The following is a 22,694-nucleotide window of genomic DNA, read 5'->3' on the forward strand; positions in this document are numbered from 1 at the left end:
TTCTCTCTCATTTCAAAAATACATTTTGTAAGTTCATCCACAATAGCGCCTAGCGCGCCGCTTAGCCGAGCGCCGGCGCTAGGCGGTGCGCTAGGCGATCTATTGCAACTGCCCAGCCATTTCCGGAAATAAAACCGCCTAGCGCTCGGCGGTTCCGTGGCGCTAGGCGGTGCGCTGGGCGATCCGCTCGGCGCTATGGCAGCCTCCGGATCGCCTAGCGCACCCCCTAGCGCGATTTTTTTTCGAAACACTATATATACGCGCCTTGCACGTCATTTTCATTCGCACCACTTGTTTTAACGAGTACTCTCTCTATCTAAATTTTTGTACAAGATCAACAACGGTAAATGGATCTCAACAACGAGCCTACTTCAGGGAGTAGCGGGTCTCAAGCTCAAACTCCCCCGGTCCCCGTGGGAAGTGGATAGAGTAAGATGCCAGCATACTACAACATGTACCCGTGGCAGCCGGGGGGTTTCCGGCGATGCCGGGGTGGGCACCCAGGATGCAGATGATGCCCGGGGGTACAGGCGATGCTAGGCACGCCGGAGGGGGGGTACCGGCGACGCAGTGGACGACGGGGGGATCCCAGGCGACACAGGGGAAGCCGGGGGTACCGGCGACGCAGTGGACGACGGGGGGATCCCCGGAGACACAGGGGACGCCGGGGGACGTCTATTGCCCCAGTTTTGATTTTTCGACTGGTTCGTCGCACACATCGACCCCAACGGAGGCGCAGCCGTTGCCCTAATTTGACACTTTCTCCTTCGATGACTTAGGGTTAGATCTTCTCGGTGTTTCGGATGCTCCCGTTCAAATGGGGGGCGCAGGACGGGGTCTTGGCGCCCCAAAGAAGAAAAGCAAGGGGAAGAGGGTCGGCGAGTCCTCGCAGCCGGGTGAGGACGACAGCTCGGTACGGAGGTGGACGGACGCGGAGAACGTTGCGCTGTCCAAGGCGCGGGTGAGTGTTTGCGACGATCCTCTCGTTTCGAACAACCTGAGGATTGTCAACTTGTGGGGCAAGATAACAGCAGCCTACCAGAGGTTTTGCCCGGAGGGGAGGCGATGCACCGGGGAGGATTGCCGGAAGGGGTGGGACCGAATCAGGGCTGCGGTCTCCCGATTTTCGGGCTTGTACACCAACGCCCTCCGCATGATGAGCAGTGGTCAAACGGAGGAAGACTGCAGGAGGATAGCGGAGAAAGCCTTCCCCCTGAAGGGGGTGTATAAGGACTTCACCTACTGGAACTGCTATCTTGTGCTGAACGACTCTGAGAAGTTCTGAGTAGGTGTCGACGCTGGCTGGCCGAAGAAGCAACGACTGAACTATACCGATGATTTCAGCGGCAACAGCGGTGGTTCCCATGACCTCCCCGAGACGGCCCAGGAGGTCCCGACCCCTCGTTCGTTCGCTCGCCGAACTCGCCCGGTTGGGCACAAGCGGGCTCAACGGGAGGCGAGGGGGGTCGCCGGGGGTTCTCAGGAGGTCCAGTCGGCATCCCCCTTGGCCAATCCACATCGGATCTCAAATTCTTCGCGCGTCAACAAACGCGCGCTCAGATGGTCAAGACGATGCCGAATGGCGGGCGGCGGTGGATCCCGTGGAGAAGAGTTTGCTTCAAACATTGCTCCTGAGCATGCAGGAGGATTTGGAGGCGGCATGGAGGGAAGCCGCCGGGAGTAGAGGCGGCGGCGAAGGAGGCGGAGGCGATGGTGGCGACGGAGGCGGAGTCGATGGTGCCGACAACGACGGAGCAGAGGAGTGAATTATTGTACTTTTTTGTTAATTATTGTACTTTTTTTAAATTATTGTACTCTTTAAAATTTTAATAGTATTATTAATGTTTTCCGTATATATCTCGTAAATTAAATTCTGTATATTGTGTGATTGTTAATTATTTCATTTTTATATAATTGTTATTAGTGATGTGGCTATTGATGTGGCTGGGCTATTTATGATGTGACTAGGCTATGGCTGAACTATTTATGATGTGGCAGGAGGATTTTTAGTATTGATGATGTGGCAGGAAGAGTTTGTGACTAGGCTATTGTTGGGCTATTCCTATTGTGGATGGCCTACTAGATAGCAATAAAATACCACAACATATACATACCTGTAAGGCTGCACCACATAGTCACATGTGCACACACCAATCAGATTCTAATAATAGACTGCATCTATTGCGTGCAAAGAGAAAATAGGCCTGCACTCAAAAAATGAATTTTTAAAGCCTACAAAAATTATTTTTTAAAAAAAAAAAAAGAAAAGAGGTGACATTTTCTCGTCAAAACTGTGTCAGGAGGCCGTCCAAAAAGCTGACACTTTATATATTGATAGACTACTAACCAGGTCATCACCTAATTTTAAATTTTTAATCAAAGTACTAATTTTTATTCGAATAAATTGCAAAAAAAAAATTAAGTTGTGATCGAAAAGAGGAATGGAGATGTGCCAAGGATATGAATTGAGATATGCAGAGATGTATCGCCCGTGAAACACCTTTCGACAATTCCAACGATTTCGATGAATTTATTGCACTGAAAGTTATAAGGTTAGACTAAAAATACAATAAAAACATTCCTCCCAAAAATAAAGAAAAAGGAATTTTATAGAGGAGTTTCAGCAAAGCTTCAAATACCAGTTGTTTTTATGTGACCACTTTCTACCCAAATAGTAGAATATCTATTTAAATAAAATTGTAACCCAAAGTCGTTGCATAACATGATACTACTACTAGTTTTCAACAAAAAAACAATAGTTTTTCATATTCTTCAAAAGTTTCCCCATCACATTCTTCCCTTTCAAGATTTCACGTGAAAAGGGAGAAATCGATGGAAGCAACGTTTGCATGGCGGAGGAAAGCCAGTAGAGAGACATGGTTGGCGTAAGAAGCGACGCCGTGGTTGCTAGCTATACTCTCCTTCTTATCTCTATTGTATTCCTACTGAACTAGCAGGAAAAGCTTAAATCTATAGAACCATGATGCAGGTAAAGCAAAAGCTTACCTTGCAAGATCGATTCACTCAGAGTGTTTGCATTATCGACGAATCCATTCCTTATAATCTTGCAAGCACGGTACCATCTGGTCTACCATGGCCTGCAATACCCTGTATCTCGTGATACTTGGTGTTAGAAAACAACGAACTACATTCACCGTTGTAACACGTTGTACAGTTTAAAGTTCTCACCTCATTCAATGATATTCCATTGAGGCCCAAAAAGTTGTATGCTTTGGGTTTGTGCTGAATACAAAATTTCAGAATATAGATTGCCAGCCTAATCTTGAATATGCAACCTAGAACAATATACTATTGCATTAGTAATAGGATTTGAGGTATGTGTGAGTCCCATCTGTGATAAAAAAAAAATAACACTGTAATTGTATTGAGATACAACAAAATAGCATCAAGATATTGAACATGAGTAAAAGTAAAAAGTTACTTATCTTATGAGAATTAATCATTTCTGGGAACGAAGCAGGATGGAAAGCTCAAGGAGGATATTCAATTCAACATCATCCAAGACACATGTGTGGCATCAATAGTTTCCTAGTAGGACCTAAAACAAAGAAAAGCGACAATAATTATCAATTGTACACTGACTTTAACAGGTGAGCATTTTACTCTACAAAATCTGTGATTAAATTGACTATAAGTTCGATATTTTTTCAGGTGAGCATTTTATCAGAAACCCTCAAACTGCGAGTATATAAGTTCGATATTTTTTTCAAATAGTAGTAAATAGGTGATTAAATTGACTATTCATAGCCTGGGATGTTTGATAGTAGGATATGCAGATAAAAAATAGTAAGTCTCCATTGTGTTTCAGACGAGTGAGAGAATCCAAGGAACTTCTCGTGATAGATCCGTGCATGTGATTAAATATTCCACATGTCCCACCATGATTGAATCGTATTCCTTTTTTGATGGTCATCTTGTAATTAAGACATTTATCTTATTTTATTCTCTCTCATATCTTACCATCTCTTCAATTATCTCTTCTATTCTCTCTCCGGCTAATTAATGGGAAGATTTGACCTCATTTCCTTGCATTTCTGGACTAATGAACACGTTCAAAGTGTTACTATGAGACGAGATAATTTGGGAAAAGAGGTGTAAATTAGGATAATATAATCTGAATGTATTTACAGAATGTGGTAGCGTAGGGCCCCTGAGCTATATCTGCATTGGCTTATGGTGGCAACAAAGCCCAACCTAAACTCTACTTCATGGCTTTTCCCCACAGCAAGGACTAAAATAAACTACAAATAATTGACTTCAAAAAAAAAAGAAAAGAGATGATGCATCTATAACCTAAATGTCAAAACTGAAGCTGCTGCTGTGTGCTTATAGAATTCACACTTTGTACATCCTGCACATCTTATTCTGCTGCCGCGTGAGTCAGGACGACGATACTCCTCCACTCCCTGTGTTCCACTCAGCCATTTAGCTTTGCCAAAAAATTGTTCAGATTGTATTCTTCAGTGTATTGTGATTGGTCCCACAGTTCTTCTAGCCCGCCAAGAATTGACTTTAGTCCCTTGCCCCTGCCGGGAAGTTTTGCTTCATCGGCACCTGCCTTTGATGATTTAGAGGCTCGTGCTCCCTGTATAACAAACAGGTTGTTCATGAGACGGAAATTATGTGAAGCAATGTCACTTCTGCAGAATGCTGAGAGCAGTATTACCTTTTGGCCTTCAGCGGAAGTGAATAGATCAAGTAACTGATCTGTGTTCATTGTGTTCATGCTAGCGTTGTCTGCATTTATCACAGTATTAGCTACTGACACTTTGAACTTTTGGAGACTCATCACCTTCTCCTCTAAGGTGCCTCGCATGATAAGACGGTGGACATTCACAACTTTCCGCTGGCCTAACCTGTGAGCTCTGTCCATTGCCTGCAAGTATTGCAGAAATCCGATGAAGGTTTTGTATTTTTCTTATTTGTAAAAGCATGATTCATGCAATGATCGACCTTATAGCAAGTGCATTTACTAATTTCACAGGGTATGGAGATGGTATCAATAAATTTAGTATTCCTTCATGAACACCCATAGAAAAATAGGTGTTAAGGGGTCATATCATCACTATTTCAGATTAAATAAAAAGGCCTACTCAAAATTGTAACTTATGCAAGTCATACAATGTGTAAAAATTATGGATTATCTTATGCTAAATCTGTCTCTCCAATTAGAGCTGTTGTCCTGTTCTTGGTCAAAGATATCAATCATGTTTAAAATCAAGTCGGGTTTATCTAACGTTTGGCCCGATTGGTATGGAAGGGATCCAATCACTTAGACAGTTCACTAGGTTTCAAATAGAAATAATGGATTGTTCATGGCAACTGGCAATAAGCTGAAGCCAATACTCAATGTTCTATACTTGATAATTCAAAATTCACAAACTTTGTCACATGAGCATTAGAACATTGCAATCAGTGGATAGGATAAAAAGCAGATAATTAACATTCCAAAAAAACCCATAAATTCTACCCTTTCAAAAAACCTGCCAGAGAATACTAATAGTAGATAGTGCTGACTGACTCTATCCCTACCTGGTGATCTCTCATGGGATTCCAGTCATGCTCCATGAAAACAAGGGTATCAGCCGATGTCAAGTTCAAACCAAGGCCACCAACTGAAAGCAATAATATAAGGTTAAAGTCACAATTACAAACACTTTACTTTCTTAGCTTTAGCAAGTGAAAGAGATCCTACCATGTGTTGTGAGCAGCAGAGCATCAATTGTAGGGTCAGAGTTGAAAGCTTTGACAATTTCAAAGCGTTTCTCAGGTTCGACAGATCCATCCAAACGCAAATATGTAACACTGCTTGGATGGAGACATAAGCAATCATTATCAGAAATATCGCGCAACGAAGATATCTATATGAATAAAGACAACAAGAACAGGTGCTACTCACTTTTTCATATGCGTTTGAAACAAGTCTTTTTCAATAATGTCCAAAAGAGCCTGCATAAAGAGTCACGATTAAAAAATAAGAAACCCAACACTCATGAGCAGTTTTCATTGACAAGAGATACGGAATTCATTACTTTATGTTGTGCAAATATCAGAACCCTGTGCTGACCAACAGAAATTGCACCCTCGGAATTGGATGCATCAACTCCTATTCCACACTCTTCCATTATCTCCTGGAGAGCAACAAGTTTAGGCGAATGGTATAGATTATGAAGCTCTGAAGCGATATCAGAGTTTGCAGGAACAAGTTCAGATAGAACAGGTAGCAGTGATTCTGGGATTCTTTCACCAACAACCAGTAACGGATGACTACAAAGTTTCAGCAAATACTGAAGTGCCTGAAACAGAAAACAGAGAGGTTATTAGGGCATGATAAATACAAATAGATTTGTCACAAGAACACTAAATACCTGGAAAACATGTGAAGATGCCTTGGGAGCCGGTGCTGCATCTTCATTTTCTGTTACTATATTTGAGATTTCTTTTCTGACATGGGAACCAGAAAACTGCTCATACAGTTTCAGTTGTACAGGGCTCAAGTCGCAATATCTGTCCTGAATAATCTTCTCTGGCAGATCAGATAAGACTTCTGCTTTTGTACGGCGCAAAAGGAAAGGCATGACCTATAATAGAGAAGCACCCAACCAAACATGATGGATTACAAATTCATAATAGAAAAACTTCATCTGAAAGCTGATAGATTGTTTCAGTGGATAAAAGGTTCACAATTAAAACAAACACCTGCTTGTGCAATGCTTCCATAGCCAGTATCCCTCCTTCTGCATCTTTTGCTGAACATTTGGGGTCCCTGGCTGCTAACAGAGGCTTCCCATAAGTGGCCTGAAACTGTTGAAGCACCATGCTTAGACTACTGACTAATAGATGCTCCATCACATTATATTAGTATAGACAAGTAGTGGTTGATCATGGTTCCACTGATATTGCAACATGAATTTACTGCATACGTGGTCCGTTTTTGAATGGATAATTGCATCACAATACATCCAGTTTCCACGGGCAATCCTCATGATATCAGCTATCCTCAAAAAAAGACCTATTTTCACTTGGAACTACAAGTAATTTCACATGCTACTTTCCAAGAACACACATATATACACACAGTATCATGCTCTGCCATATAGAAACTAATGCCCTGGAAAGTATGAACAGCCAATCATATCCTTCTTGAGTCTTAAATTGCAAAATATGCATAGCATATTTAAATTTAATTCAAATTGTAAGTATGTACTGCACAACACTAAGAGAGTGTTAGTCCATAAGCATGTGAGGCTATGACATAATATGATCCACTGACCATAATGCCAAGGATAAACAAATAAAAAACAGTGTCCAAAAGTGAGAGATATATGGCATACTTGTCTTTCCGTTCCAAGAAAACCTGGCATAAGGAAGTCAAAAAGAGACCAAAGATCCAACACATTGTTCTGAAATGGAAACAGAGTTTTTAGTCAATAACCAGCACAAACTTATGCTTGCAAAAGGAACATAAATCAGATGACAAACCTGGATAGGTGTTCCACTCAATATGAGGCGATGCTTAGCCATAATCTGTTTCACAGCAACTGTGACTTTAGACTTTGAATTCTTTATAATGTGTCCTTCATCTAGGACACAATAATTCCATAGGAACTGCTTGAGATGATCAATATCTTTCCGGACAACATCATATGATGTTACAATTGCATTATGCTTGCCAAATTGTGGTCGCAGCGAAGATCGCTCTTGAGCAGAACCAATGTATTGAAGTGTTGTCAAAAGAGACGGATCAATGAACTTCTCAATCTCGTAGACCCAGTGTCCGACAAGGGTTGAAGGACATATAATTAATGATGGTGGCAAATCCTCACCCTTATTTGCAGCAACATGCTCTACTATATCAGATACCACAATTGCTGATGACTGAAGGGTCTTACCGAGGCCCATATCATCACATAAGATTCCATGAAGATTGAACCGTCTTAAAAATGCTAGCCAGTTAATACCTTCTTGTTGATACCTGAAAGTAAAAAGAAAAGGCAAAAATACGAGTAAACAACATATACCAGTCAAAGAATAGTTCAGATGGCAGGGGGAAATGTAAATCAGAAATGAGAGATGAGAATAAGACAGGAATTAATACTAATACATTAATAATTGCAAACCAAATGCTCAGGCATATAATAAACATAGAAGGTAAAAACAGGAAAAGTAACAAAATAAGACTAATCCTAGGGAAAATTATCTTGTTATCATACAGATAAAAATCCTCTTGAAAAGTTGAAAGAGTCCCAAATAAACAAAAGGAGAAACTAAATGGCATACTTTATTTTCTAATAGCATCAAATACAGTTAATTTTCTGTGTGATTTTTAAAAATCCACTGCTGACCTGACCCAAAAAGGCATCTTCTCCCCGATCTAATGAGGGATTCCTTCAAGTTTTTAAATATAGTCCTTTTCCTTCCTTACCAAAAAGACCAACATAATGCTGGGACAGAATGATCTTATTTCAAAATTTATGAATCAAAAACCAAGCCTGCTAAAGAGTACCTATGGAAAAAGAAGACAGTTCTTCCTACTGCATTGACAATAAATCATGTGTTACACTTGTTTAATCCAATCTACAGCAAAAATCAAAATGCTGAAAGATTATAGACAGAAAAGAGTAGTTACCTCCGAAGGGTCACTTTTAGCTCAAATGGGAGTTTGTAGTCTTCAATGTGAGAATTGTCAACTAGCTGCTCCAGAAATTGTGCATCCTCCTTATTTTTAGACTTACGGTCAGGCAAGCCAACAGGTGGAGACACACCACGTGCTAGTGGAAGAAGTGGCACCAGGGTAGCAAAACTATGTGTTACAGTCTGTCTAACCGAGTGATCACAGTCACTCATGCACCGCAAAAGAGGGACAACCAATAAAGGAGCATATGGGACCAGTTCCAAACCCAACCCATGTACTAGCAAACTAACAAGCATGCCAGCCCCTTGTCTGGCATGCACAGATGACATATCGCCTAACATGGGAACAACATTCTCAATAAATGGCCCCATGACATCCAAAGTCATCGACTTAGCCATTGATGTGATACATCTTGAAGCAGCTAATCTTATAGCAATATGAGTATGTCTAACACATCTGAAAATACATGGTAAGAGAGTTAGCATTTTCTGCCTGAGTGTTGCCTCCAGGGAAGGAGCAATAGAACGAACCACCTGCCACAACCAAAGAAAAACAAAAATAAGAAAAGAGTGTGAGATATTTTACCTGATATCAGTAGTAGTTATTCAATTATGCAGTCATTTATCATTATAATGCATAAAAATAGCTGACTCTTAATATAGCATGTACATATACATACATTAGGTTTATTTCCAGTTACATTTACTATCATAATTATCATAGTGTATTTTCAGGTTATACTCACAAAGCCTAGCAGGACCTACTTCCTATGATGAGTTTATTTTGCATATATCTTAGAAGTAAAACTCAAGGAGAAAGGAGTTTCCATTTACTGTAGATTTATTGCAAAAGTATTGATTTCCTTTACATGTATCATTGAATAAAAAACATAATGCTTACTTGGATATTGTTAATCAGAATCTGAGGATCGTTGACAGAATTAATAGACTGATCAATCAGCTTCTCATCTTCTGGTGTCAGGCATTCATGATTACAAGGTTTGAGGACCTCAACAAGGCAATGCCAGATCTTAGGAAGTTTGTCAAACAAAGAATCACCAAACTTTATGCATAAATATTTCAATGCAAGTTCAGACCCCCGTCTGCTAATGAAACCTTCTACTTTCGACCGGTCTTCCCCAGCAGGGAGCATATTAACTTTTGATCTATGCTTACCACTACTACTCCCAGAGGCTAATAGATCATGGTCTTCAATTGACCCAACAGAACTAAGAGCTACTGCCTGGGGAGTTTCACAAGGATCCATGCATGCAAAAGTACATAAATTCTTAATTAGCTTGTCATTTGGACTGGGTTTGCGTCCGATGCAGTGATAAATAAGCTCTGCTAATGATTCAGCGGCCTTATTTTGAAGTATCTCCTCCTTCAGACAACATAAAAACAGTGTTAAGAGTGAATAGTGATGTTTCTAAACAATAAGTACAAAATACCTGTTCTCTTTTGATGGAAGACATTATAGGCAGAATGATTGGATTGAGTTTCCCTGGAAGCTCTGACATCCAAACAACTGCAGCTGCTAGTAAAGCTGAGACAGTGAGATGCAAATTATTCTGAAACCACAACAAAATAGCAATCAATGTCAGAAAATATCAGAAAACCATCCAGGGAGAGCAGATATAACTAACAATGATTTCAGGAGTAGTGTGTGCTCACAGAAAAAAAATAAGAGTAGATCTAAGTTACAAAATAACTTGTACTGTGTTGTTCTATTTGCAACTAAAAGCTACCTGGACACATTTGAGATATCCAGAAGTAGTCAATAGTTTCTGCTTTAGAGACTCCAACTCCTCAAATAGATTCCGTCCATCAGATTCGACTTCAGAAATACCATTACCCGTAAATGCAAGTTTTGATGCAAAACTCAAAGCATCATCTGCAGTTAAACTCTCAATGTCCACTTCTATAGATGACAAGATATCACTGTACAAGCCAGATGCTTCTGCAGCAGTATACAATAGACTTGCCTCATTGTGCATCTTACTATATGTTCTAGAGAGTTCAGCATAAGGTAGGAGAGAATCTTTTGTAGGATATGCTGGGTTACTGCAAGTTAATAAATCCAGCAAACACGTCCTAAATTTACTTGAAATCCCAGCAATAACCTCATCAGCCTTGGAAATGTCGTTTAATTCTTTGAACCAAGATATAAGGACCATAGAAACCACCTGACCAGATCAACAAACAAAAGAAGCCATCAAAATGTTGTCTAACCCATATTCATGCAATAAAAGTCCATAGACTCAAAATTACAGAAACACATAGAAAGACTCCATAGATTTTCCATTGTCCGAAATTTACCTGCCTCTGAACTCCTGACAATGAACTCAACCCCTGCCAAAGTGGTTCAAATATGTGCTGCAAAGACAGACCATTTAACTTAGAAGCCATTAAACCAAGAGCTGCTGCTGTAAGCACTCGTGTACAAGTCACCGAAATATCCAAACCTGCACCAACAACTATTTTAGTTGAATCAGCAGAAGTAAACCCATTTCTCTCTAAAGACATGCTTTCTGTGGATTCTAAGGCCTTATTTTTCTGATTTTCACTCTCCAACATTGCTGCTCTAATTTTAGCTGCAGCTTTGACATGGCTTTTACGAGGCAGAGCTACAGGCCAGAACATTTTTGTTGCATCCAACAGAGAGCCATATGGAGTGGTAGCAAGCTCAATCCATGAAGAGAAATACAATTTGACAGCATTTTCTAAGTCTTCCACCGCACACTGTTTAATCAGAAAGGCATTTTAGTGCCAAAAATAGTAGGAAGCGAGAAGAAAAGAAAACTTCAAACAAACTTCACATATTTTAAGCATAATACTGAGATGGGTGAGCTAACAGGACACTATACAGAGGGTGAGCAGGCAAAAAAATTATTTAAACAACTAGCTAAAAAGACAAAAGAGCTGAGCATCAACATAAAGTGAAAACTAAACAGATAGATCTTACTTTAGTTAAGAGATTCCAGACCCTCTCAGAGCACAGTAGAATCTCCTCATTTGATTCAAGAAGCAGGTTCTGGAAAACAATCCTAAGGGTATCACCAACTATGAAAGAAGGCCAAATTGAGCTAGACTCATCAGTAATGCTCCTCCTATAGCCAGCTTCAAGCAAGCGTTCCTGCAAACATGTAATTTTATAAGGAGGTCACACAATTAAATTAAATTAAATCATACAAGGCTTTAGTACCAGGGTACGGATGGCTGATAAGCGAACAGAAGTGATGCTGTGCCTCATAAAGGGCCATAACCGTGGAGCCAGAGTTGATAGCATATAAGGGTTCTCTAGAGAACCCATTCCTTCTTCTAGATCATCTGTCAGATCAATTTCATTAAGGTCAAGCTCTGGTTTCTCTTTAGAGCCCAACGTACCAAAAGTTTTTGGAATCATCTCCGCCTGAGAATAAATTTCTGCTAATAGATTCATTACACTGCAAATAGAGATCAGAAAATGTCAAAATTCGAGGAGAAAATAATTATTGATCACTCACACACATACACACAAATGCCAAAATTCGAGGAGAAAATAATTATGGTAACATACAATTAAAAGTCCTACAGGTGAAGAACAAGTGCAGATAATTATCATTTTGAAACCAGCAACAACACTTTATTCTTGATAAGTTTGCCAGTGTAATTACCTAAAAGCTTTCTTTTTTCCACACTAGTTAATAGCAAGACTGTGCTCTTAATAAGCTTTCTTTCACTCAGTTATTGCTTAGAAACTAAGAACACAGCTATAATCTTAACAAACAAAAAAATCTTTCAACGCTAACTTTGCCTGGGATTTTTCCAAAGAATAGGAGATGTGCGTGCACATTATAGCAATGAATTGATTAATCCTATTAACAAACGTATGATTACAGCAACAACCGCAAAAATATAGCAATGAACTGACCGCTCTATGAATTAGACATAAAAGGAGAGAATAATGGAAGGAAAGGAGATAAGATCAACAATAGGCCGGGACTCAGGAGAGACAACATTTACATCAAAAGTGTACAAGTATTAAAGGAATATGCGATGTAGTAGCAAGTAAGACGGGAGAAAGCATGTATGCAAGAAAGAAGATAGCTAAAAATTCAAAAGTGGGTGAAGAAGATTACGTAGAGCTAGATATGCCTAATACTTGAGAAGTGAAGAGGGTCTGTAGTACAGGTTATCAACCTCAGTATGTGCATTTTAGTTTGCAATCAGTATTAGTATATTAAAATTGACAAAAACCCAGAGAAAGAAGACCGGACCACCTACAAGACATGATTTCCAACTGATTCAGAATTCCAACATAAAATGAAGTATGTGGGTAAAATAATTCATCTAAAAGCCTAATTAAGAAAACATGTTGTGAAGAAGCACAAATGAACATTGCAATATAGTATATACAACACATTGACACCAAACAAAACACCTGCTAGTCGAAGGACTCAAATCATCCAGGTCAAGCAATATGTCCCATAGCAGCATAATAATACAATGCAATACTGGGCCCTTGATCGAAGCAAGAGCAGCAGAAGTTGGTATTAGAGCATCTGCTGCAACAGCTCTCACATCATCGTCAGGATCTTCAAGCCCAGTTCTACAAGCAGGAAGAACAGACCCCAGTAAATCATGTAGCAACTCCTGGTATCATAACAGAATAACCGCAATGTCAATGAAGGTTGTGCAACAAAATTGCAAAGTATAAATGCACAAAATCATACAAGAGAAAAACAGATTAAGCATAATTGTTAAAAGCAGCAACAAAAAGTAAAAGTGCCACAAAGGCATTTAAGAGATAATTAAATTTAGACATCACCAAGTAACATATAAACAGGATAGATGAAGTGAAAATTCTTCACAGCACACCAAAAATTATAATTTAATAACCACAACAGCTATAATCAATTCTTTTAGATGCAAGAAGTCCTATTGCCATTCTCTATCAACAATATCGAGGCTGCTCGAGATTGGATTACTTAATGTACAAAACATATTGTTGCACAATATCTATGTGAATTAAGCAAATAGCTGAGAGCAATCTATCACCCTACCATTAACACTAGTTTAAGGTTACACCACACATTGAAGTACCTGTCGAACTGCAACTAAATATTTAATGCCCAAAAGACCCCCATGACGAATCTCCCACTCTGGTCTACGCTGAAAGAATAGAAGGAATCATTAAAAGGATGCTGGTGACGAAAGAGCTTCCCTGAAAAAAACGTTAACATAGAAACTGATAATTTTATATTCAAATACTAACCTGCATTTGCAATAAAACGTTCAGTGTTTCTCTAACTAATGTTGGAGGCATGTATTTGAGCGCAGCACCTAAAGCCTGAGCACAAGTTTCCCTAACTGGCGCGACAACTTGATCAGAGACATAATCACCAAACCTGTAAATTGTCAAATCCACCAGATCAGATCTCACAAAAGTTCCAATCGATTAAATTTGCATCTAAGCTATTCCATAAACCTTAGGAACAAGGTTGTGAAAGAGTAAAACAAGATATACAAATAGTTAATGAAAATCTACACAAAATTAATAAGTAGTAGTAGTTATTATACTTGGGTCTTGGAGCCACAAAGTTTCTAGTTCCTTATGTAGCTTCAGTTTTTAGTATTATATATAAATACAAAATTATGACCACTGAACTATAATCTAAATCATACCTGTCCAATGACAACACACACAAGAAACGAATTGCACAATCTTGCAGAAATTCACGATTTCTCAGCCATGAATTCCTGGCATCTTTAACAAAGTTCAAGAGTCCAGAGTTTTGAGTAAGATTCTTCAATATATTCATCTTCTCCGATGATTCATTGTCTTCGGTAGATTCCTTCACCTCAGTAGCATCATTAATAATAGATTGAGATTCCACCTTCATAAAATTAATATCAACTTCTCCAGTTGAACCTGGCATTACAATCAGACCTTCTTCATCAACTTTCATACAGACCTCTAGATCTGCAGTACTGGATTCACTAATAGGGAATGCTGCATCTTCAATTTTTGGTTTCTTCAAAATTGGTTCCAATTCATCAAGAGGCACTTGTAAATTTAAATCAATTTCCCTCTCCCGTTTTATTGTAGTGTCATCATTTTCAACTTTCAAATCAGAAACAGGCAAACTATGGCAGCTCACTTCAGGCATAAGGATCCCCGCACTCGCTCCTTGATAGGTTAATATCTCCCTAAGAGCCATAATACTACCATGGCGAACCTCCCAAACTGAAACACAACCAGACAGCTTAATTTCCTGAACATATAACATATATTTCGTGCAAAGATCAAACATGGCACAACAAATAACACTTACCGGGATCAAACATATCCACAAGGAGTTGTTCGACAAAAGTTTGGAAAGGCCAACCCCCATCTCCATCTATTTCAAAACTCTCCTCATCAGAGATTACATCTGTAAGTTGCTGCATTAAAACTAATTTCAGAAACTATCTGGACAATGAAACTATTGGAATGACCAGATATAAAGGAAACGACTTGGTAGAACGAAATTCAGAAGAACACACAGTACAACTGTACAATGAAGAAATGTTTGGATGGTACTAAGTTCATAATCGTTGAGAAACTTGAAGATCATTGACACATAATTTCTGGTGTTCAGTACAAATGTGCTTTTAATCATGAGAATTTCTAACACCTAAAAACATACCAAAATGGCAATCTAAACCGCAAATTTTGCACCAAGTTCATAAAAATAGTTGTAGAAATATATGACCTAATCAATAAGTCATCAATTTAGCACTTAATAAATTCTTGATCACTCAGCACAGTATAGAAGTGCATCATTCTTATTACCAAGTATTAGTCTGACAATTTTGTTTACCATTACTTGATTAAAAGGGACATGGAAAAATCTAACTTCTTAGTTCAACAACTTCAATGATTTGCAAACAAAGGCTTAACCCCTGAAAGGCTGAAACAAGGAAAAGTTGCAATTTCCGGCCATGTATGTTCTGGCTAGAGGATCAACCTAGTTCTAATTCAGACTGCTAGAAGAACCCTACTGTCCTTGGGATTTGGGAACTTGTGATATGTATCCTGAATTCATCTAAATGTGGTTTAAATATCTTACGTGGAAACTTTAATAAGTTATATCAGTAAACAATTTCCAACCATACCCCTCTGTGCGGGAAAACTTTGCAAAAAATCATCATAATTAGGATACATTGATACAAAAGATTATAATTTGAGCTAAGCTAAGCTGAGGTCCTCTTAAACACCTTAAGTTGTTCCACAGAGCTTGTAAGCACTGCTAAAAAGCCTCTTCATATGCAACAGAATGGGGAAGAAAAAAACAATAGAAATTTCCTTATCACCTTATATGAGCTTGACGTGTCAACAGGAATGCTCTTTGGTGATACCATATCATGTGAAGGTGTCACCTCTGTATCCCCGTCTTTCGACCATCCTTTTGACTGGTCTTTTGAATTAATTTTGGCTTTCCGTTTCAAGAGATTTAATTCCCTTGCACTGGGCCTTCTGGATCTGGATGTGGGCACCATGGTTGTCACAAATTTTTGGATGTTATGTGAGTGTTGTGAGGAGAAATACTGAAACGCAGTACCATTCCCAGGGTACGCAACTTTTTGCTCAATAAGGTCCTCGTCTCTTATGACATCATTAACATCCATGAACTCCTCACAGACGTCTAAACCTGCATATGAGAAGTCTGCTGTTTTAGGAAATTAAATTTTGTTACAAATATGTGGTACTTCAAGAAACTCAATTTGATACAGTTCAGAATGCACATAGCATGCCAACAGAAAGTGAAATATCTTCTTAATACATGAGCAGTGGACCCCGGGTAACAAGTAAATCAAGGGAGACTGAGAAATATTTTACATCACATAGTCCAAGATACAAGTTCAGTTATCAGATATAGGAGAACAAAGAACAAATACCCTAATCTTGCAGAGTAAAAAAGTGTTAGTATTGGACTTAATTGTTGCAATGCTTCTTGCACTGAATCATTAGTGTCTGGAAAAAAATACTCCCTCCGTCCCCGATTAATTGTCACTCTTTTCCATTTCGGTCTGTCCCTCAATAATTGTCACACTTCATTTTAACCATAAATGGTAAGTAGGTCCCACATTCCACTAACTCACTTCACTCACATTTTATTATAAAACCAATATAAAAAAGTGGGTCCCACATTCCACTAACTTTTTCAACCAACTTTTCTTTACATTTCTTAAAACCCGTGCCCGGTCAAAGAGTGACAATTAATCGGGGACGGAGGGAGTAAAAAGAACAACCAGGTTTTGCCAACAGTAGGAGAATTTTTGCAAGAACAAGTCAATAAACCAGTGTCACAGATGCACAGTATAGAAAATCAGATCAATATTTTACGTCAGCATAAGATATGTAGACTGATAAAGACAATGATGGTAAAATCTACGATTATAATCTGTTGCTTTTCTGGCAAAAGAATCTCCCATAATTAAAATAAAATTTAAAAATGGTACCCCTACTCTAAAACTTCATGTGATATGAGTTATGAGCGCACTAATTCACCAAAACAGCAGGGTAATAGATTTCGGTTGAAACAGATTAGCAGATATTTGTGCAGTATGGATGTAACAACAATAAGACTTTCTGCTCCACTTGGAGCACTTTATTATGATAAATCCATTCCATAGATTATGACAGTCAAAGTAGTAGCACTAACCCAACCGACGCTTAAGATTTTGTTTTTGCCGAGCCAGTCGTTCCTTTGGGTTCTTGCAATTGTCACTTGCAATATCATATTCCTGTAATTAGCATGAGGCATTAACGTCCATGAAAGCTAATTGTCAAAGTAGGGACCATCAGCCAAAAAAATCCAATTTAGAAGACTAGCTAAATCACTTCAAATAAACATATGAAAGAACATGCAAGGAAAGTATCATTACAACACTGAAGCACATAAAAATACAACAAGACATTTGTAACAAAGGTATCATAGAGGATATCTTCATAAGGTGAAGAAGCACTGTAATTGATTCATGACAGAAACGGAAATCAGGCATTATATATGGCATTATCCAAAAAATATGTCACCCTTAAACATCTACATAAAGACAAAGACATATTTATTGTCTTTCGACCTCCCAAGGAAATGTACCTGGCCCCCAGACGCCACCAAAGCCCCAAACTCCAACACTTTGTTAAGATCAAAACTGCAAAATGCAAGATTTCAGTCACTTCAAGGAAAAGAATAAGCAACAATTATCTGGGCTCGATCGCGAGATGACACCACCTGTAATATATCCATCCAGCATAGAAATCCTAAGCAAGCAGTTAGAAACAACAGGTAAGGAAAAAAATATAAATAGCATAAAGAGAGAAAAACCTTCCAAAAGAAGTGCCAGCTCCAGCTCTAGAATGCCAGTTGGGCAAAGCCACCACATCATCAAAGGTGGCAGATAACCCAGCTTCCAACATTTTTGCATCAACAGAGCTGGAAAGTTCAGTCACAGATGTATGTTTCACATTCTCTGCAATAGCCCCTATGGCATGTGCAGCTGCAACCCTGGTATCCCACTTTTTACTACGTAGATATTGTGACACCTGTAACTTTCATTGATCAGGTCACACTCACATTGAATTGAGAAGTTAAAAACAATATTACCAGTACTCGCAGGTAAACAACAAGAAGCCAATATATCCATCTAGAGACATAATATAAATCAAATAAAATCAAATCAGAGAAAAATTCAAAATTAAAGTAATTGTTGGACCAGAGATTTGATGCAGCAGAACTCTTGCCAATATTAACTACTCCCTCCATCCACAACAAATAGTCTCATCTTTCCATTTCTGTCTGTCCACCAAAATTAGTCCTATACTAAAAATGGAAAGTTACTCTTAGCTTATTACTTACTCCCTCCGTCCCATAAAAATATAGGCAATGGGTATGGCCCGTGAATTAAAACAAAATTGGTAAAGTAAGAGAGAGGAGGAGAATGGTAGTTAAAGTAGTGTTATTGGATAGTGGACCCTACATTATTAAATTGATATAACGTTCCAAAAATGGAATGCACATATTTTTATGGGACAGACGAAAATGGAAAGTGCACATATTTTTATGGGAGGGAGGGAGGGAGTACTTTTTATTTTTTGTCTCCTACTTTATCCACATTTTCTCTTCTTCTATCCTACTTTACTCACTTTATCTCTTTCTCTCTTATACTTTACTAATAATGCATTAAAACTCGTGTCATCCACCAATGGGACCATTTTTGGTGGATGGAGGGAGTATGACTTTTCACTCCTTAGTAAGTGCCACTAACATCAAACTGTTTCAGAAAAGAATTCGACAAGATTCAAGCACCTGACATAGGAACAAGGATCTCACCGTAAAATTTTGTCCAGCAGGAGTATAAAAAGCTCTACCTAACAAACCCCTTATGACTAGTCAGAAAGAACCAAATGAAAACATTAAAAATAAATAAATAAATATGCATATACATCTCAGCAGAAGAGATTTTTATTTTTTACCAAGACTACATGGTCCAGCATCTCAATAATTCAAGGAAAATATTTTAGCATAATTGAAAAATGGTTTAAACCACAAGCCAAGATCCCTAGAACCACAACAGTGAATGACTCATTATTGCATCCTCTAACTGACTCGACTAGTGTTATGTCCATAGTTAGCATGCAATAAATTTGCATGGTAGCAGAAATACAAGAATAAATAAGAAACTAGTAAACCAAAAAAATGAAGGCATCATTTTTCCAAAATGAACATAAAGATGATACAATAATTTTGAGTCTTAAGAGTTGTATTAAACACTCTCTAAATACTATTTACAACCACATTAGGAAATTACATGCTTGCACGACATATGATGCAATCATCAACTAAAAAACTGGTAACTGAGGCACCAACAAGGTATACACCACATGTTCTGTTATCTTTAGTCTCATCGCCCATCTGCTTATATGAACCTCCAAGTAGACCTAAACTTTGTAGTAGCTTCTAAATACCAAAATCCACAGTCCTCAGTCCCTCACTTCGTATCAAGTTATCAACTCAATATAACAAATCAATATGAATTGGACATAGTTTAGTCTTCAATATCACAAGCTCTTCCCAAGTAAAATGACTACAGGCCATTTCAATATTCACACTAAAGACGCTTCCCGGTTCTTTTTTTATTCAAAGCTTTTTATAATGTTGTAACCTATGTTATAAATTAATCGAAATTACTATTAATGACCATAACTGTTTCTTTATGTACACCTTAAGAAAAATAGAGAAAATAAATTTCCAGCTTCAAATGTCATAATAAAACTACAATAGTTAAATATTATTAATACATGTAATTACCGAATACAACAAAGTCTCACTGGTTAATGTATTATGCTGTCTCTGTGAGATATGCAAATAAATCTGCTATATCGTCATAGCTCAAGAATGCAAAACATAGAAATGAAGTCACAAGACCCTACCTTACTCAAAAGAGCATTCAGGTCCTGAGGATGTGATTTGGCAATTTCCCCTATCTGCCTTGCTGCAGAAAACCTTGTAGCCTGGGTTGAACCCGCTTAGCATTTGTTAAGGAGAATTCGTCATTCAAAATACCCCCAATTAACAAGAACAAAAGGAACTACATGGAAGCACGTACAGAGCGGGTAAAAAAGGTGTGTTTTAGTTTATTGATGAATGAAAATAGATCCTTGTCATACTTTAACAACGAAAATTTAAAAATCCAAAAAAAATGGTGAGTATCCAGATTCTTAATGGAGGCAAAAGTGTGAGCTAAGAACAGTCAACCAAAGATATACGGCCAATTGAATTACGAATTTTTACAATCCCCAAATGAAAAGGTCAAATAAGGATACTGTCTACCAAAGTGAGCAGCCGATGAAGCCGTGACGACTGCTGAGCCATTCTCAAAAACTTTTACCAAATTCCACTCAGCTTGATACCCTCCTAGCTCTTGAAAGTAATTGGCGATCACCAACTGCCATCAGAGGTAGCTTCGTCTCCTCTTGCATGCAACTGAGACTATCCCAAATAGATACTGCAAATGCGAAATGCAGCCACAAGATCAATCCAACCGAAGTCTAAACGCAAATACGCGTTTGCATTGCAGTAGAGCGCGTTTCACATTTCAAATTTGTGCAAATTGCAAATCAGTACCTTATATTTTGTGTTGCTTTGCGTTGGCAGCGATTGATGGGGATGGAGCCGAACAGAATTGGAGTGAATGAATGCAACGGCGCCAATGGAGGACGAAGAAGGTGCAGCGGCGTCAACAGATCTAGGGATTCTGCTTTTGAAACTCAAACATACGGATAAATTTAAATGCATAAACACCGAGAATCATTCACGAGCAATAAATTCCGCTACAATTCCTAAAACTAATTGATTCCGTGAGCAAGGCGAGGGTTTCGATTTCGATAAACAGCGGATGACGCTCTGTTTTTATAAACATAAATAAATATGTTCAACAACAGAAATCCCATTTTTTAATTAAAAAAATGATGAGAGAAACGACCCGACCCGACCCGTATCAGGATTTGACCGGCTTGGTTTTGGCCGACCCGTTTTAACTTAACGTGATTGTCGAATTTGGCTCTGTTGTTGTCGTCCTAAAAATAAATACAATGTTAAATTAAAATCATCAAATAATGAGAAAATTTCTAAATAAAACAGGTATGTATATAAGTGAAAAAAAATTCCTAAATAAAAGTGATCGGTTATTTAAAAATATAACATTAAAAGGGAATTAGTCAATTTTAGGGATACTTTTAACAAGTTTTCCGGTCAAGTTAATAATAATTTGTCAAAAAATTATTCATATCCACAAAATCCCAACGGTGTGGGGGTACATTTAAAGATAAAAATATTTCCATGCTACAAAATAAAAGGTAGTCATAAATAAATTCAACAATATTATTTTATTATTGCAAAGCGTTACTGTTAGCAATTGAGGATTGAAAGAAGAAGAACAATTAATCGAAGAATGGAATGAGATGGAAGTCGAATCTCTTTATTCACTACTGGAACTCAAGCTGAGAAAGAAAGTGTAAAAATACAATTGAAGTCCCAAAAACTAATCAGCCGCTATTTTAAACAAAAGACTAAAGTCTACACTAATCTAACGGCCAAGAAAAGATCCATCTAACTACGGAAAAATTCTATTTTTGGTAATGCATGTTAATGGAATTCCATTTTAATGAAGCTCTTTAGACGAATTCCGACTCAGGGAGTGACGCATAACCGTTATGCGTCGTTAATAGAGGGACGCATAACCATTATGCGTCTTTATTTAGTGACGCATAAGCATTGTGCGTCTTTCAATAGCGACTCAAAACACTTATGCGTCTTTCAATAGCGACGCATAACGCTTATGCGTCTTTTGCTAGCGACGCATAACGCTTATGCGTCTTCCGTCGCGTTTTAAAAACAGGCAGAAGGCAGAAGCATCTCAGAAACAAACAGAGCAGACGCAGCGAAGCGAACCAAGCGATGAAACCGTAGCAATTTCCGACGAATCCCAGCAATTTCCAGCGAATCTCCACCATTTTGCAACCATATTCCGGTAATTGTTCTTCAATTTGGCTAAATACATCATTTATTGCTTAATTTGTGCATGTTTTCCGTAATTTAGCAAAATTAGGGTTTATGATGAAATTGATGGATTTTTATGATGAAATTATGGGTTATGATGAAATTGATGGAATTTTTGGTCTATTTTCCGTAATTTGTGTATTTCATATGCATATAATTTAGCAAAATTAGGGTTTATGATGAAATTGATGGATTTGTTGGTCGATTTTCGGTAATTTGTGTATTTCATATGCAAATAATTAAATGGGTAGAAGCAGTTGATTAAGTTTTTGTAATTGCGCCCCTTTTGTTGCCTAATTTGAATCTTGATTATGTCTCCAAATTGGAATATAGCTTGTCGTTGTCAATTGAAGTTGCAATTTAGTTAGATTGTTGAGTTTTTATGATAAAAATTGAATCTTGGGTGAATGTTTTGAAGTAGATGGCATCTGCAAGTTCCAAACAACAGTTATG

At 38.3% G+C, this 22,694-nt stretch overlaps 1 protein-coding gene and 1 long non-coding RNA gene across 5 annotated transcripts; both read right to left on the bottom strand.

Moving 5' to 3' along the window:
- Positions 1-2,155: 2,155 nt before the first annotated feature.
- On the bottom strand, positions 2,156-3,323 carry LOC121779577. Its single transcript, XR_006045851.1, has 3 exons — positions 3,190-3,323; positions 3,007-3,108; positions 2,156-2,204 (listed from the first exon to the last, which is right to left on the bottom strand). It is a non-coding gene; the product is annotated as an uncharacterized LOC121779577 (long non-coding RNA).
- A 777-nt stretch (positions 3,324-4,100) lies between these two features.
- On the bottom strand, positions 4,101-21,088 carry LOC121780215 (TATA-binding protein-associated factor BTAF1-like). 4 transcript variants are annotated; one of them, XM_042177746.1, is made up of 29 exons: positions 20,808-21,088; positions 20,507-20,688; positions 20,114-20,208; positions 18,009-18,226; positions 17,781-17,835; positions 17,346-17,427; positions 15,994-16,331; positions 14,973-15,081; positions 14,323-14,884; positions 13,913-14,045; positions 13,741-13,809; positions 13,079-13,290; positions 11,861-12,101; positions 11,621-11,791; positions 10,975-11,397; positions 10,404-10,841; positions 10,107-10,226; positions 9,557-10,039; positions 8,651-9,189; positions 7,504-7,996; positions 7,356-7,424; positions 6,721-6,825; positions 6,390-6,602; positions 6,054-6,317; positions 5,921-5,970; positions 5,717-5,826; positions 5,554-5,636; positions 4,688-4,897; positions 4,101-4,606 (listed from the first exon to the last, which is right to left on the bottom strand). In XM_042177746.1, exons 2-29 carry the CDS (start codon positions 20,553-20,555, stop codon positions 4,439-4,441), a joined length of 6,102 nt encoding a protein of 2,033 aa, XP_042033680.1. In that variant the 5' UTR covers positions 20,556-20,688; positions 20,808-21,088; the 3' UTR covers positions 4,101-4,438. The 4 variants fall into 4 exon arrangements, with proteins under 4 accessions (XP_042033680.1, XP_042033681.1, XP_042033682.1 ...); XM_042177747.1 differs by lacking the exons at positions 20,114-20,208; positions 20,507-20,688; positions 20,808-21,088 and having other exon boundaries at positions 17,781-17,915; positions 18,009-18,150; XM_042177748.1 differs by lacking the exons at positions 17,346-17,427; positions 17,781-17,835; positions 18,009-18,226; ... (1 more) ...; positions 20,507-20,688; positions 20,808-21,088 and having other exon boundaries at positions 15,994-16,162; positions 16,242-16,331.
- Positions 21,089-22,694: the final 1,606 nt, after the last annotated feature.

This window comes from Salvia splendens, chromosome 19 (assembly GCF_004379255.2).
Source record: "Salvia splendens isolate huo1 chromosome 19, SspV2, whole genome shotgun sequence".
NCBI lineage: Eukaryota > Viridiplantae > Streptophyta > Magnoliopsida > Lamiales > Lamiaceae > Salvia > Salvia splendens.